This window comes from Pezoporus wallicus, unplaced genomic scaffold, assembly GCF_028554395.1.
Source record: "Pezoporus wallicus isolate ANWC-B61680 ecotype Strahan unplaced genomic scaffold, APGP_CSIRO_Pwel_v1 scaffold_13239, whole genome shotgun sequence".
Classification (NCBI taxonomy): domain Eukaryota; kingdom Metazoa; phylum Chordata; class Aves; order Psittaciformes; family Psittacidae; genus Pezoporus; species Pezoporus wallicus.
Genome location: NW_026642052.1, coordinates 3,525,107 through 3,540,231, shown reverse-complemented (window position 1 = coordinate 3,540,231; position 15,125 = coordinate 3,525,107). Strand labels below are relative to the sequence as shown.

General features: G+C 38.1%; 1 protein-coding gene across 7 annotated transcripts in view; it reads right to left on the bottom strand.

Annotated features, from left to right (window-relative positions):
• PPP2R2C (protein phosphatase 2 regulatory subunit Bgamma) overlaps positions 1-15,125 on the bottom strand; it is a 203,425-nt gene that overhangs the window by 42,879 nt on the left and 145,421 nt on the right. For all 7 annotated transcript variants that reach the window (XM_057426565.1, XM_057426571.1, XM_057426566.1 and 4 more), the window contains 3 exons: positions 14,781-14,946; positions 10,329-10,441; positions 8,007-8,184 (listed from right to left, as the gene is read on the bottom strand). In XM_057426565.1, the coding sequence (XP_057282548.1) occupies positions 8,007-8,184; positions 10,329-10,441; positions 14,781-14,946 (457 nt within the window). The remainder of the gene's footprint in view (positions 1-8,006; positions 8,185-10,328; positions 10,442-14,780; positions 14,947-15,125) is intronic.

Genomic DNA, 15,125 nt, shown 5'->3' with positions numbered 1-15,125 from the left:
CTAAAAGATGCTGAGATTTCTCCCTATTTCTTGAAAACAAATCACTCTTAAGGTCCTTATAGTCCCTGCTCACATAGCCTTACTGCTATAATTATTATCTATTATTTGAATTACAGTAGTTAAAGACTGCAATTTGCAAAAGACAACATAGAAAGACAAAACTGTTCCTGCTCTGAAAAAACTTTATTCAATTATGACATTCTAGAAGAGATGATGACTAGAAGAAGTCATCATTTCTATAAGAAATAATGTTGTGTCCATATTGGACCTGAGCAGAAGCAGAATCACCTACTCAATTCCTCTTGTAGAAGCTGCATCTATATTAGTGTCTACAAAGTCACTCAAGTGATCCTAGAAATGCAGTTGTCTCTTGGCACTCTGGATTAGGGACACACATAACTTTTCTTACAAATGAGTCTGTTGAGAGTTCATGAAAGGCTCCATTTACTATTGGGATTCTATACAGTCCAGAGAAGATGAAAACTTACAGTTACACATATTTACCTATATACTAATTTTATTCTTCAATTGACACTAAAACCATTTCTTGTGTGATTTTAATAAAAGAATCCTTACTGCATTCTCCCTAACAGGCAGCATAAACGCACAAGAAGGATATTCCCAGCTACCACATTTCCAAAATCGTTATTCTGGTGGCCACATGAGTTATTTTGTTTAAAGCCTAAAATTCTTTACTTTATGCCACATTTAACCACAGTGGTTACAAAGAACAGGTGCCTGATGTATTGTTTAATTACATACCCACAGAGCCAGTGTGGTCCCCAGTCTAGCACTCAGAGAATTCCTTCCTCCTTTTATGTTCTTCTTAATTATTATTTATCTAGTATTAACATCTCCAATTAGGGTGGACCCCTGCCCAATCTAAAACAGTTTAAAGAAAAATCAGGCTTTATTTGATCATTGATATCTAAGAACACTGCTTAACAGCTCCATAAAAATGAAGACTGGGTTTTATTCTGGTAAGAGCTCTCTTTCTTCAGTTTAATGTATATTAAAATACTCTTTTACAGTGCATACACAATTTTGGCATTGGAACACTGCCTAACTTTCTTGTACACATAGGTAAGGTGTTGCCTATCCTGAATATTTTAACATAAAGTGGTTACTGGTCTTTGTCAAAACCATCACAGTTTGAGGCTTAATGTTACCAATATCTTATAAAGTAAATGCAAATTTATATATGAAAAAAAACAAACAACAACAAACCAAAAGAGGCCAAAATAGATTTCACTCTACTTTTTTATCTCCAAAAATACTGATTAAACTTACTTTAACTCTTATGTTAGCTAACAAAGATTCAGTCACCTTCCTACCTCTTGGATCTCTTAGGATAACGCATAAACTTGGTATTTGGAAATTCAAACTATTCTAAACCCATCAGCCTACAAATCTGTATCTTGATTTCCAGTGGGGTTTATTTTGGATACCATTATTTGTGAACTTCTCAGCACAATAAAGAAGTTGCCCCATAACTAAATAAAACACAAAATGTTTTTCACTTTCATGCAATCAAGGGTTTATTTCTGAGTAAGCCCATCAAGAGGAAAATAAAAGGAGAATACCAGAAACTGATGGGTCAGCACTTCATGTATAATGTATATGTACTTCACTGTCACAGTAGCAAAACATCCTTGTTTCCTCTTCAGTAACTACTGTAGCCAAATCAAACAGTATGGTCATGCTTGCTTCCCCAAGTCTACAATAATAATTGAAAAAGCCCCGAAGTACTGTATTGAAGAGCCCAACTCAAGCAACCATTTATAAACTTGATGTATTTGTTCAGCCACTTTATTGAACATAGAATTAGAACATGGAATGGAAGTAATGGATAGTGGGATCCCACTATGCAACATTCAGATTCCAGGTTGAAATTCTAGCAAAACTATTTGGCTCTAACAATCTTTGTTTAATTGAGTACAAAGAGGGGTTTGGAGCGAACAACCTCAACATTACACCTATTTTAAAATATTTTTACTGTAAAATACTTGAGTTAGAGCATGTCAAGCACTTCAGAGGAGGAAAGATCTCTATCTTGACAATGTAATTATCACCAGATGAGAAAAATGGCAATGCAGCAAAGAACCTAAGTTAAGTATTGATACTTGGTGTGAATTTTGCATATTCACAAGTTTCATGTAATATAATTTCTTTTCTTATTGCTTATGCTTTTTCCTCTACATACTGTTCTTCCCCATGGCTTTAGAAGAGAGGGCACTAGACCCCTTAGGCAGCTTTTCTAGTGGTTCACCTCAAATTAGAGTTCAATGTTTATCAAAATGCACAGAAAGCTTCCAATTGAAAGCACTTAGACCTGAGCTAGGTGTCAAAATCTTTATTTCTACTACTGTCAACTCTTATTTTTACTAGAAGGCCAATATTCCCCTGCTGAAAAAAGTGGAGACTAAAGAGTGCGCTGCATCAATCCAGAATCTAATCAGCTTATTGAAAATAGTGTTCTTCCCTCAGAAGGACGTAGGAGTGCTTTAATTAGAAAAGCAAAGCAACCATTTCTCAATATTTACACTTTAAAAGAACTCATCAAACCACAAAAACAGGGTGCATAGTACCTCTGCTATCCTCTAGTTCTAACTTACAGACCTGGTTTTAGCTTTGCAGACACCTTCATTCTCTTTTAAAGGAGAGAGGGACAGAGTGCGTGTGAGAAGAGACCCTGGGAAGCAGAGAACAAAAGAACACAAATTTGAGTGAAAAGCTACTCAAATATTGCTAGCAGCAACTCAGACAGAATATGACTCCATGGTATAATATATATATTTTAAATACATGATACAGGGTGGCAGTATCTTTCTTGATAGAACAGGAGCTACTAAAATGCATTACACAGTTCTCAAGACAAATAACGTCTGCCATCTCCCCAAACAGAAAGTGTATGCTTAAGGAGAGCAGTGCTGCAGGAGGGGGCAGCAGCAGGTTCTCACACAGTAAAGGCACTTTTTTGAGAGCACAGCAAATGCATCCCCACGCACACACACAGCTTGTGCACAGTCATCCTGGCTGAGGAATTTTTTTATAGAAATAACTGTATCTCACTCAATAATAATAAACTTGCCAGATTACAGCTCCACAAATGCCAAGAGAACACAGCAGATTTGCTTGCAGTTTAGCACTCAAATGCTTAGCACTGCAGCGGGTAACAGGAATTTTGAAGGCTAGCTATCATCCCTAGCCTGCAGGCTGCTCCCACATCACTGTATATGACCTATGTTCAGGGGTGCAGTGGACTGCCACTGACTTGGTCTCCATCAGTGCACTGTGAGGGGTGGGATTTTTATCTATTTCTTTTCTTTTTTGTTGTTGTTTACTTCTCAACTACTAATTTCCCCAAGATATGATGCCTAATGATCTGACTATCCATGATATGCTTCAAATACCGGAATACATTACACTGTACGAAGGCCCTACGGTGATTTGCTAATTAGCTTAACCCTTATGGGACATAGAAGAAAGAAATTTTTATTAAAACAGGATAACCCTGGACTATATTGATCTGACTGAGAAATGAGTATTTTAGTCAAGATGAGTCTCAAGATGAGTACATGCTGGAAATGGTGATGCTGTTTCCATAGCAATGCCATGACAGCCTCTGGAGTGAAATAGTGTGCTACCAGGAAATGAAGGGAGTTCAAGTGCTATGAGCTACATAGTTCTGTGAGCAATCCAAATACATTCTCATAAAGAATATTTAGTACAGCTAGATTGTCCAAAGATTGCTGCTGATGTGAAGTAAATCTTACCAGTATGCTTCCAGCAGTCCTGTTTTCTCATTCACTACACGCAAGATGACCTACCTAAAGGCTTAAGCTATGGGCAACTCTAAGTCTTTTCAGACCGAACATTAACAAATACGGTAACCTTTACCTCACTTCTTTTCCAGTGAAGAATATAATCCATAATTAAGGACTTCAACTCATTCTCTGCAACACAACCAAACACATTAAACCTTTTAGCAAAGAAAAGCCTCATATGTGCTCATTATTTACCAGCTGACCTTCTTTCCCCCTTCCTTTTCTCTCACCTCATCCTGCCCAAATGATACTGAGTAAATCTGCTTGCAAGTGGGAAGCAATGTAGAGAAGTCTTGCATATTCCTCATGAAAATTCACACAGCCATAGCATAAAACTCACTTGTCTGTTTTTCACCCCAGTTACTGTTTATGCTAATACAAAAGCAAACCAGGAAACCACTAATTGTTTTTTATTTGCCTAAGGCTTTACCCAAGGCAAGTATTCTGGTCAAACTCTGCAGAGCTGATTTCGAATGTTTTCAAAAGAAGACAGAATGAAAGTAAAATCTGCATTACTTTGTCTTTTTGTCTTCAAAGAAATGAACAATTTTCAGTGATTTGTAAAACTGCTAAAATAATGATTATATCCCAACTGTTCCCAAATCAAATTCGACAAGACAAAGTACTTTACTTGAAAAACACCCTAACATACCGCTGCTATTCCATTCTTTCTCCAGCCTTTCCTATGCAATTTGTAAAGATGTTCAAACATGAGCTGAATGTCCAGAAACTCTACCACTGTGTTTGTTGTTTGTGTCATTGTCACAACCAGCCTCTTGGGTAAACAGATTGCAGTTCATTATATGTAGCAGTGCTGCCTCTGAGGGAAAATAGAAAGACAAACACACATCACTGCCAGATCCCTTATTAACAAACACCACTTCATCCCAAAATGGTTTATATTTATTGTTTTAAACATGTATTTCAAGGAATAAAGCCTTGCATGTAAACCAGCAAATGCTTCATTTCCATATTGCATCTATCAAAAAGATGTGAAGCAAGCATTTTCAGAACTGTCTGAGCCTCCTCCTGCCTGTCCCCTTAAGCTGCAGAAGGCACCAAGCCCAGCAACATTCATTTATAATTGAAACTGTTTGCTTGGCAGAAATTTTTCATCTTGGTGTGTCATAACTGCAACCAGGACACCCAATGTCTTTACCAGAAGCTCAACTACTTCCAGGAGAGTTTTATTTACCTGGGTATTCTATAGGACAGAAATGCAGTTTCCTTATGGGACAGATATTGAAATCTAGTGGAAAACATGCCCCTGCAATTTTTTCAAGGACTTATATGACTCTATATGGATGAAAAGATACTTGTGGAAAGACTGATGCAAGTTTAACTGCTCATTCCCTTCATCCAGTTACTTCAGTCTCCCAGTTAATTCCCCAATATGAGCAATATTCTGTAACCACTTCATATTCTCTTGGAACACCTAACTCTGTTTATCACCTATATTCTGTTTATGAAAGGAATAAGTAAAAGTAATCTGCCTGATGATCTGTTTGGACAACTGAGTACAGATAGAGTACAGATATTGTCTGAAACAGAAGTGGATACTTAACTCAGTCTACTCCCTTGAGTACATAACGGGTACATAATGGTATTCAGCCACAAAAGTCAATGTGCTGCTACCACGGCCAACTTAGCAAGCATTGTTTGCCCCTAGCACTGATCATCCCCGACTTAGGTGTTCTCCTATCACCTGAACTCTCTTATCACAGTCCTCCCAGATGTCCATTCATGTGTATCTAAAAGAAGCAGCAATATCTGATGCCAATCCAGGGTAGAAATCCAGTTATTCTGAAGTTATCCATGTAAGTATCCCAAAGCCATTGTCTCAGATACAGGAAAAGAATCTTACCCTAAAACTCAGAAATACCCTTTTAATCTCCCCTTCATCACCACTCATACTAAGAAATTGAGTGTGCCACTATAAAATGCATGTTTTAAGAGTTAAGTCAATGATTTAGTCAGAAACTCTAAAACACTTTTTATCAGTAAATATTTGATGATCACAGTGTGCTAATGCTTGAAGCAGATCACAGTGGAACATGCAGGAGTAGAAACAGTAACAGCCTACAGAGTTATTCAGTCTCAAATAATTTTGCTACCCATGCTGTTCCATCAAGACACACATATGGTAGGAGCTATGATCGTAAAACTAAGTCTGTTTTTCAGCTCTTTCCTAGTGTATTGCTAGAATTGGAAACATCCTTGGAGACCAAGTGCTTCTGAAGCCTGCATACAAGTGTTTTCATAAGAAAGGCAAATGAAATGTTAATCTGGTCTATGAAATTTATAGTTTTCATAAGCGATTTCTCCCTCAATTTTTCCATCCTCAAAATAGTAGACACATTCATCTGTCTACCAGCATCTTAACTTTCTGTCCTGAACCCAGGATAAACTGATCAACATATATAGAGGGTGTGAAGATAAAAACCTCTGCATAAACGTCAAGAATTATTTTATACTATCATAATCACAATATTTTGTACTGATTGCTCCAATGCTCCCATAGTTAGCCTTTTATTTTCAAGGATTTATACACATTTGGGGTTTAAAGATTAATTTGGGTATGGTATTTCTGTCAGAAAGCTCTCAGCACGGCAAATGACAATAAAAACTCATGTTGACCTCATGAACTATAATAACGGTTTGATTTTTTAAAACTCATCAGAGGTGTTTCCCCTGGCAATCCATATTTTATAAAACAGCTTTTAACACAAAAGGGAGGGCCAAAAGCAAAGGCTTATCTTGCATAAATATTTTGGAATGTGATCTGGTATCACATACAGACATACAGAGATTGCTGTGCTTGGTCTGACTCACTGTTCTGCTTTAGAAGAAAGAGGAGGATACACAGTAGAGGAGAAGACACAGTAATTATGCATAAAAGTGCCCAGGACAGAGACAAGACTGGAAGGTGAAGCTACAGTGAGGAGGATACTGTCAGGAGCCATGCTGCTGCTCCATACAGGCATGCTGGCAAACCATTTCCCCAGTCTGTGCTCTCTTAGTAAAGAATGGAAGTACAGTTTCTTGGGTATTGAAGGCAGACATAGTTGGACTTTGAAGAACCCCATATAAATTCATCCTTTATGAGCAGTCATATCAAAAAGGGTACTGTTCAGCTTGCCTATCTAGACAGGTAGAAAGGCAGAAAAAGAATATGAATGTGGAACCAAACTGAGGAGATATTCCCTAAAATCCCCAGAGTAAAGGCACTGACACTTGACCTTGCAAAGGTAGTTTAAGGACATTAAGAGTCGTTTGATTTAATGAAAATGTTCCCTGGGACACTAACAAAGCATGGGTTAAGCTCCACGGATGATACAGCCTATGAAGGAATAAATGAAAACAACCACCAGAGACAGGGAGAACACCCCATCACACTGGAGCTATCTTTTAGGAATCTTCCCCGGCAGGACAACTTCATTTTGATGTCTAATTGTCCCTCATACAAATCTACTGAGAAATATTCTTCCAACTCCTTTTGAAACAGCTAAAAAGTAACAACCAAAGGAACACAACAGTCTGAGCTGTCCCCATAACCTGTTTCTCTTCTTTCTGGTCCCTTAATGTTCTGCAAAACACAGAGGACTGCTTTTCTTGGCTACATTTTCTTTTGCTTCTCCCCCAAGCCACCCTGGTGCAATGCAAGGGCCAGACTCACCGATGACTGGAACAATCCCACAAGACAGATTTCAGGATGATGCCAGCACTTGATACAGCAATAACTGCATTAATCACAGACACAGTAACTCACACAGAGCAGCTGAGCCATACCTCCAAACTGCGCTCATATCAGGCATTACGTTCTGGGGAGCAGGATGATAGAGAACAGGGGGTATAAGTCAGAGTAAGGACTGACCTTGCAGCAAAACAAGGTGGAGTAGATTAGTGTGAAATATCTTCAGGAACAACAGTACAATCTTCTAGTCAGTTGAATAGTAACCATTCAGCTGGCATCAGTTTCCTATTTATCTGTCATTAATCAACTACAAGACTGTTATTTTTCACATAAAATTCCTTGATTTTTGCAACCTCTTAGCTTTCTCATGGCACCTGAGCATTTTCTGTTACAAATACTGCACGGATTCTGATACGTAAAGGTATATTTTAAAAACTGCAGAAAAATACTACCCACAATGAGCAAGGAACCACAATAAAGGATACTGAAGCTCCTATCTGTGATTGCTAAATGCCAGAGGTTAATCCTGAGATCATCTGCTGACATGTATGTCTCACAGTCACTGTTGACGGATATTGAGTTGACATGATAGGTGTGACCATTAGCAAAGATTCTCCGGGGAGTGACTTCTACCATCAAATCCATAGGTTTCAACACAGGCACCTGCCAAAAAAATTGAAACACAAACCAGAAAAGGAGTGAGATTGTAAGTAATTTTTCCTAAGATAATGAGAGCTTCAATGGTGAGCAAGCATTCAAAAACTGTGATATTAAAAAAGCTTCTTCACAGTGTATGCACAGTGAATTTCTCTGTGGAAAGAGTGCTGGGAAGACCATCCCTGCCAAGGAGAAAGGGAGAGACAGGAGAGCCATGGAAAGCCAGGCAGAGCAATGGGAAGCCTGGATCATGGGAAGGGAGGCACTGGCAGCTGCCACACAACAGCCCTGTCTCACAGCAGGAGCTATTCGCTCACACAGGTGGGAGGCTCTGGCTTGGACAAGCAGTAAAGTTGTAGTATGTTGCTTCTGCTAAAGAGTTTGCTGTTAGCTGTAAATCACCTAGAGCATTTCTGTTGGTACTTGATGTCTCTTTCTCAGAAAAGCGGTGTAAAGGTTATAATCTCAGCAAAGCATAATAAATGAAGCCTTGGATTACAAAGCCAACAAGTGAATTGACACACTGTACATAAACACTCCTGGAAAAAAAGAAGACCACAGACTATCACTCATGATTGTACCCTCATTATTTCCCTCTGTCTCACTGCAATATCTTGCTTCAGTAACTAGAAGCTGTCAATTTATTACTTATTGGTAAAGCAGTAAATACTGTAAGGCTGTAGTCCATGATTGAGACTATATGATGTTGCTGAGCATGCAACAGAAACGACCTATCATGTATCAGTCCACAAGATAGTTTAAAGAGGAACACAGAGAAGTTAAACCTTTAGTTTAGCTTGCCACTAAAGGAACAAAACAATGATTCCCTCAGCCTTTGAATTCTCAGACTATAAGCAATCTGGAATTGTCTGCCTAATCATACAGAACAGATAAATATTTCATCAATGTAGTCATCTTTACACTTTGGAGGCTTTTTTTCACAATGGACAATACTGGCTAGTATTGGAGATGGGGTTTAGTTGTTTGGTTTTAATAATAAAGAAATACTAGCATTTATACAATGTAGCCTTTCAGTTCTAACCTTTAGCTAATTTCTTCGCCAAAACACCTGAGTGAATTCAGCCATTAAAGTCTGAGAAAAAATAAGCTATTACATTATCATGGGGGTGTTGGTCTCTTCTGCCAAGTAACAAACAATAGGACAAGAAGGAATGGTCACAAGTTGCACCAGGTGAAGTTTAGGTTGGCTATTAGGAAAAATCACTTCACTTGGCAGCATTGGATCAGGCTGCCCAGAATAGTGGTGGAGTCATCATCCCTGGTGGCATTTAAAAGATGTGGCACTCAGGAACATGGTTTAGAGTTGAATCTGGCAGTATTAGGTTTACAGCTGGACTCAAAGACCTCAAAGGTCTTTGGCAACCAAAATAATTCTATGATCATATACACTTACATGAGTTCCATGACTGCATCTGAGAATGCATGAGGGGAGATTTAGATCAGATATTAGGAAAAAAATCCTCACTATGAGGGTGCTGAGGTGCTGGCACAGGTTGCCCAGAAAAGCTGTGGCTGCCCCATCCCTGGCAGTGTTCAAGGCCAGGTTAGACAGGGTTTGGAGCAACCTGGTCTAGTGGAAGGTGTCCCTGCCCATAGCAGAGGGCTTGAACTAAATTACCTTTAAGGTCATTTCCAACCCAAACCATCCTATGATTCTATGATCTGTTCAGCAATGCGGAACCGCATGTTCATTGTAGTACAGACTACTGCAAACCTCAAATAGGAGAAAATTCCTTTATACTACTGAAATAAGGATGTGACTGAAATTTGGGGTACTGCCTTTAATTCATTTGCTCTGAATGAGGCAAGAATACTGTTTAAGATTAATTACAGGTAGAATGCTTCCAGCACACCAGGCTGAAGAATCTTGTGTGAAAGTACATTAATTCATGCTGAGAGAATATTGTCAGTAAGAATAAAACTGACAAACTCTCTACATGTATTTGTTTTAGTCATGATACCATAAAGCGTTTGTGACCTGAAAGTGTGCAACAGATTCAAGATCAGTCAGCTAAAACTTCAATGAGAATAATTACATATTAGCATTAAGTACATATTTTTTACTCAGCACCTATGACTGCCACGTTTGTACAGAAACAACTGGATTTGGGGCAAAGACAGCAGCTTACCTGCAGTGATGTTACTGTAGAAAGATCTTTAAGTTTCCCTTCTTCATCTTTTAAGTTGTACCCCTCTGGTCTCTTGTCTCTTTCAGTAATTTTCCATAATTTGATTGTTTTATCTTCAAAAGAAAAGAAAAACAACTGTCAGCATAGGAATTCTGAATGTGGTTACTCACCTTTCACAATGTATTCCCTAAAGCAGATTCTGCACCTTAGTTTAGACAAGTCCTGTGCTAAAGTCTGGATCACTTAGTTTTGCACATCCAGAAAATGTTGCCAACAGAAAAAATACTCATAGGGCACATTCTATACCTTCAAACTGAGTCAGAGGCTCCTGGCAGCTGACAGACCACGTAGAGCAAAAGCCATTCATGTATCCAACTTGGCAGTTTACAGGTGAAACAGACAAAAACCTCTCAGTGCTCACTCCTGAAGCTCAGACTGACAATTTGACTGCACGGAAATAATCTTGATATTAAAGGCAGTTTGCTAGGTTACTTATGAACAGCATGAGAAGAGCATGGAGTAGACAGACAAACCACAGATACCTGCCTAGCCTGTTGTGGGAATGGGCAGTGATAAATTGGGGTAACATCAGGAGCTCCAGCAAATGAAAGGTTGTGTGAAAAATGAGACATTTCTCCCTCCTAAGGGAAAGCAGTTGAGAACTGAAGGAAAAAAACAAACTGAGAGAATTGCATTGTAAGGGTAAGGAAGAGAAGTTGGGAGAAAAATACACTAATCTTACATGGAATGGAATTATATCTAAACTCTCCCTTTTTCATGATGGGTGAAACATAGTATTAGGATGCCTCTACTTAGCAAAGAGCCTGTGAAGCCGACAAAAAGAAGTTTTAAACATTTCAGATGGAGTTTGTCCTTGGTTTTGTAGTAGCTGAAACGCAGATCTCCCTAACGTTGATCGTCCAGTCCCCTCTGGACATGCACCCAACCTGCCAACCCTAACACTCCCTAGACTGAAAAAATCAATGCCAAGTCTTGTAATGAAAAAAATGTCTCCCAAACTTCCAATGGTTGTTTAACTCATCTGTTCATGGGGTAGCCAAAACCCTTCCAAAGCTTCTGCACTCCAGTTGCCACCACAGCCTTCATTAGCCTCAGTTTCTGCATCAGGTCTGGTTTCATCCCACTTTCTTTCTTTTCCCCTCTTTACCCAAGTACACAGCAGAGAATAATTATTTTTCCAGTGTAGCTGATCCAAATGCTTCTTTCAAATGCTAATACAAATCATTTTAAAGGCAGGACATATGAATACATGAACTGCTTTGCACTTCTATGGCAACTTTAACTTTGACCTTTTTCTGTTTCAAAATCAATCCCTCTGGTACTCTGAAGGCTTTCACTATTATGCACCTACTAACAATATCAATACGTTAATTTTCAAGCAACAAAAACATTACAATTGATCAATCTACAGAACAAGAGATCAGTTCAATCCACAACTAAAACGCTCCATTTAAACATTCAATACGTTCCATTTGTATCAGTCATTTTAATTAATGGATAAAAACACATATCGGCTGGCATTTTGGGGGATTTTTGTTACATGTAAACAGTGTATTCCTGTTTATCTATTCTAAAATGTATAAATACAGCAATTGTAAGATTAATTATAAGAAAAAACACATTGTTGGACTTAACTGCTATTGATAAACCCTTCCCTTTCCTGAGTGAGACCTGTTTCATTAGTGATTGAAGGTATTGCATGCGTTGGTTTTCTTGTCTTTCATCTGCCTCTGCACTTTAAATACTCCCTAGAAATTCTGAGCATGCTTATATTTTGCAAAACATAGAACCATCTCTAAGGCTCAATATTCATTCAGTCTCAAGGGTGTTGCGAAGTTTAAATTAATTAATGTCTGGTAAGGAGTCTCAAATCCTCAGGTGAAATAATCTGTACAGGCCAAATTCTGATCTACCCCATGTAGTTCACACTGAAAGCGTCCCAAATATATTCTGCGACAAAAGATACCAACGAATCCTAATAATTTATTATTATACTACAAAATCAGTTCAGTTTACAGTGCAAACCAGAAATTTGCTAGCTGCAAGCAGTGCAAATCCACAGTGGGATTTGAAACCTACGGTGCTTTCTTTCTGTTGCAATCAAAGCTTAGCTGTTGACTTGCTGGTAATGCACAAACTGGAAAGAAACCAAAATCTCCTCTGAGAGAGGTGACCTGTACAGAAACAGCCTCAGCAAAAGTTCTCATTTTAGAAGGACGGACAGATTTGGGCAGGTGAAGAAGACCTGTCAACTCTCCTACAGTGAGGATGAGATTTAGATGGACTCTCCCCTCATGTTCCCTAACAGAGGGTGCCTATTCCAGCAAATGTCCACCTGTGTCAGCGGGAAGAAAAGATGCTGTTTCACAGTTCTCATTTTTCTGACCAAAACCGTGCTTAAGATCCTAAACTACAGGAGAGCAAAATATCAGGAATTGCATTAAAATATAAAGCTCTGAAATTAGTAAATATAAACCAGTACTGAAGATATTTCTACAACCTGTCCAATATTAGCATGTGTGATGGCAATGCCTTCATTCTCTACAAGTTAAGGAAAATACTATTATCCTTTTTTATAGGCATGGAATTGATATACATTGTCAATGACTTCTCAGGGGTATTCTGTGAGACATCAAGGAATTCAGCATGGGCCTGCTGTATCCTAAATTTAAAGCTATCTTTAAGAGTATACCAAGAGGAGAATCTTCAGACTTCAACCCTGTTGTGCCAGGAAGATAGGAATCCTCCTTGGCACACAAAAATGTTTTGTGATTCAAACCCAAATCCAAAGACTCCGCCAGTGGCACCACTTCTGTTCTCCTCACCATAAAGACGTCTGCTGGGATGCTTCAGAATTAAGAAAGGGAAAAAACAGAGACCAAAGTATTTTGCAAGGCTTGCACAGTGTTGGCTGCAACTTGATTAAGCCATAGCAACACTAAGAGTGATTATTTCTTTGTTTATCTCCTCCTGTATTTCTCAGTTTCCAAAAACAAACTTTAAAATTAAAAGGGAGATATTTACTTTTAATAATCTGCACTATTACAGGGGTAACGGGTTCAAACTTAAACAGGGGGAGTTTAGCTTTGATATAAGGAGGAAGTTCTTTACTTTAAGGGTGGTGAGGCAGTGGAATGGGTTGCCCAAGGAAGTTGTGAATGCTCCATCCCTGGTGGTGCTCTAGACCAGGTTGGACAAAGCCTTGGGTGAGATGGTTTAGTGTGAGGTGTCCCTGCCCATGGCAGGGGGGTTGGAACTAGATGATCTTAAGGTCCTTTCCAACCCTAACTGTTCTATGATTCTATTAATTTTGTATCCTGCACTTGTAATAAGATGTTCTTAAAGTTGTCATAAGTAGAACAGATATTTTGACCAAGAGAAATGTGCAGCAGTAAACTCCCAAACTTTGTAAGTAGATATCTAATCTTTCAAATCACGTAGCTATAACAGATATGTTTCATTTCAAATATTGCAACAGTGTCCCCTGAAAGTCCAAAGACAACTTGAAGTTAAAGTTTCCTTTAACAAGTCTGTTAAGGAAAACAGAATACAAAACATAAAATTATTTACTAATTATTAATGTAAATATTAGTTATTACTACAAATTTTAACTGGAATTAATCATTTTGCTCTACAGCATCAATTCACAAAGTGAGATCACACTACTTCTATACCAGCAATTTTGAATTATGCTCAAACTTCACAAGAAAAAGACTTTTCTGTTAAAAATTATATCCAACATTTAAAATTTAAAATATTATTTTCATTAGCAGTGATAAAGGTTGTGGGTGTCAATATGTTCAAAATGTTTCCTAACTCACACCTGAACAGGTTGGCCTCCATTCAGTTTCTTCCCGCTATGCTACATCTGCATATCCCCTCTCAGCAATACGACTGCATTTTTTAATCACTAAGCCTTAAGCATGCTAGAAAGATGAGTCAGGATCAATATCCTAGCATTATTACTACTGCCTTCCAAAGACTTGTGTAACTCCTTAGAACTCAACCATTCTAATGATAATGAATGAAAAGAAAAAGAAATGAATCTCTTATCTGCATTCATTTCCACATCTACGAAGAATAAAAGTTATGACAAATGCAGCAGACAAAACACTAAATCCCCTGTGAAACATAGCTGCTGAGTAAGGCAATGCCCTTGTCACAAAATACACTTCAGGATAGCACTGCATGTTAGTAACAAAAATTGATAGTTCACTGAATGTTCACTATGGATAATCACTAGGAAAAACCCTATGGCTATGAATAAAATACATAAATAACAGATATAAGAGTCAATATGACAGTCTTGGCAAACTCTGTAAGAGAGAATTACTAAACCACTAGATTAAAATGAACAAATATATGCAGTCAGCACTAAAATGCACAAAAGCAAATAGGCTGATATGTCCTACATCCTTTCATCTATCTTACCGTTTGTTGATAAAAGTGAGTGAGCTGCATTTTGCTGTGGTAACCACTTGATCTTGTTTATTTTTTCTTCTATCTCCAAGCTCTTCAAATAATCAAATTCAGGTTCATGGCTCTGGAAAGTGCTGTAAACATTGTACTCCCCCTGATTGTAAGGCTCATTTTTACTCTGCAGAGAATAAAAACAACAAAAACATATGGTTTATGATGGCAATACATCTCCATCTCTTAGGAAAGGTGCATAGGCAGCCCTATAAATATAAAAATATTAAAAGTTTAATTTAATCTCTCATCCAAAAAGTGATATTGACAGATTTGTGTCTACAGAAATGAAATTGCCTCTAAGTA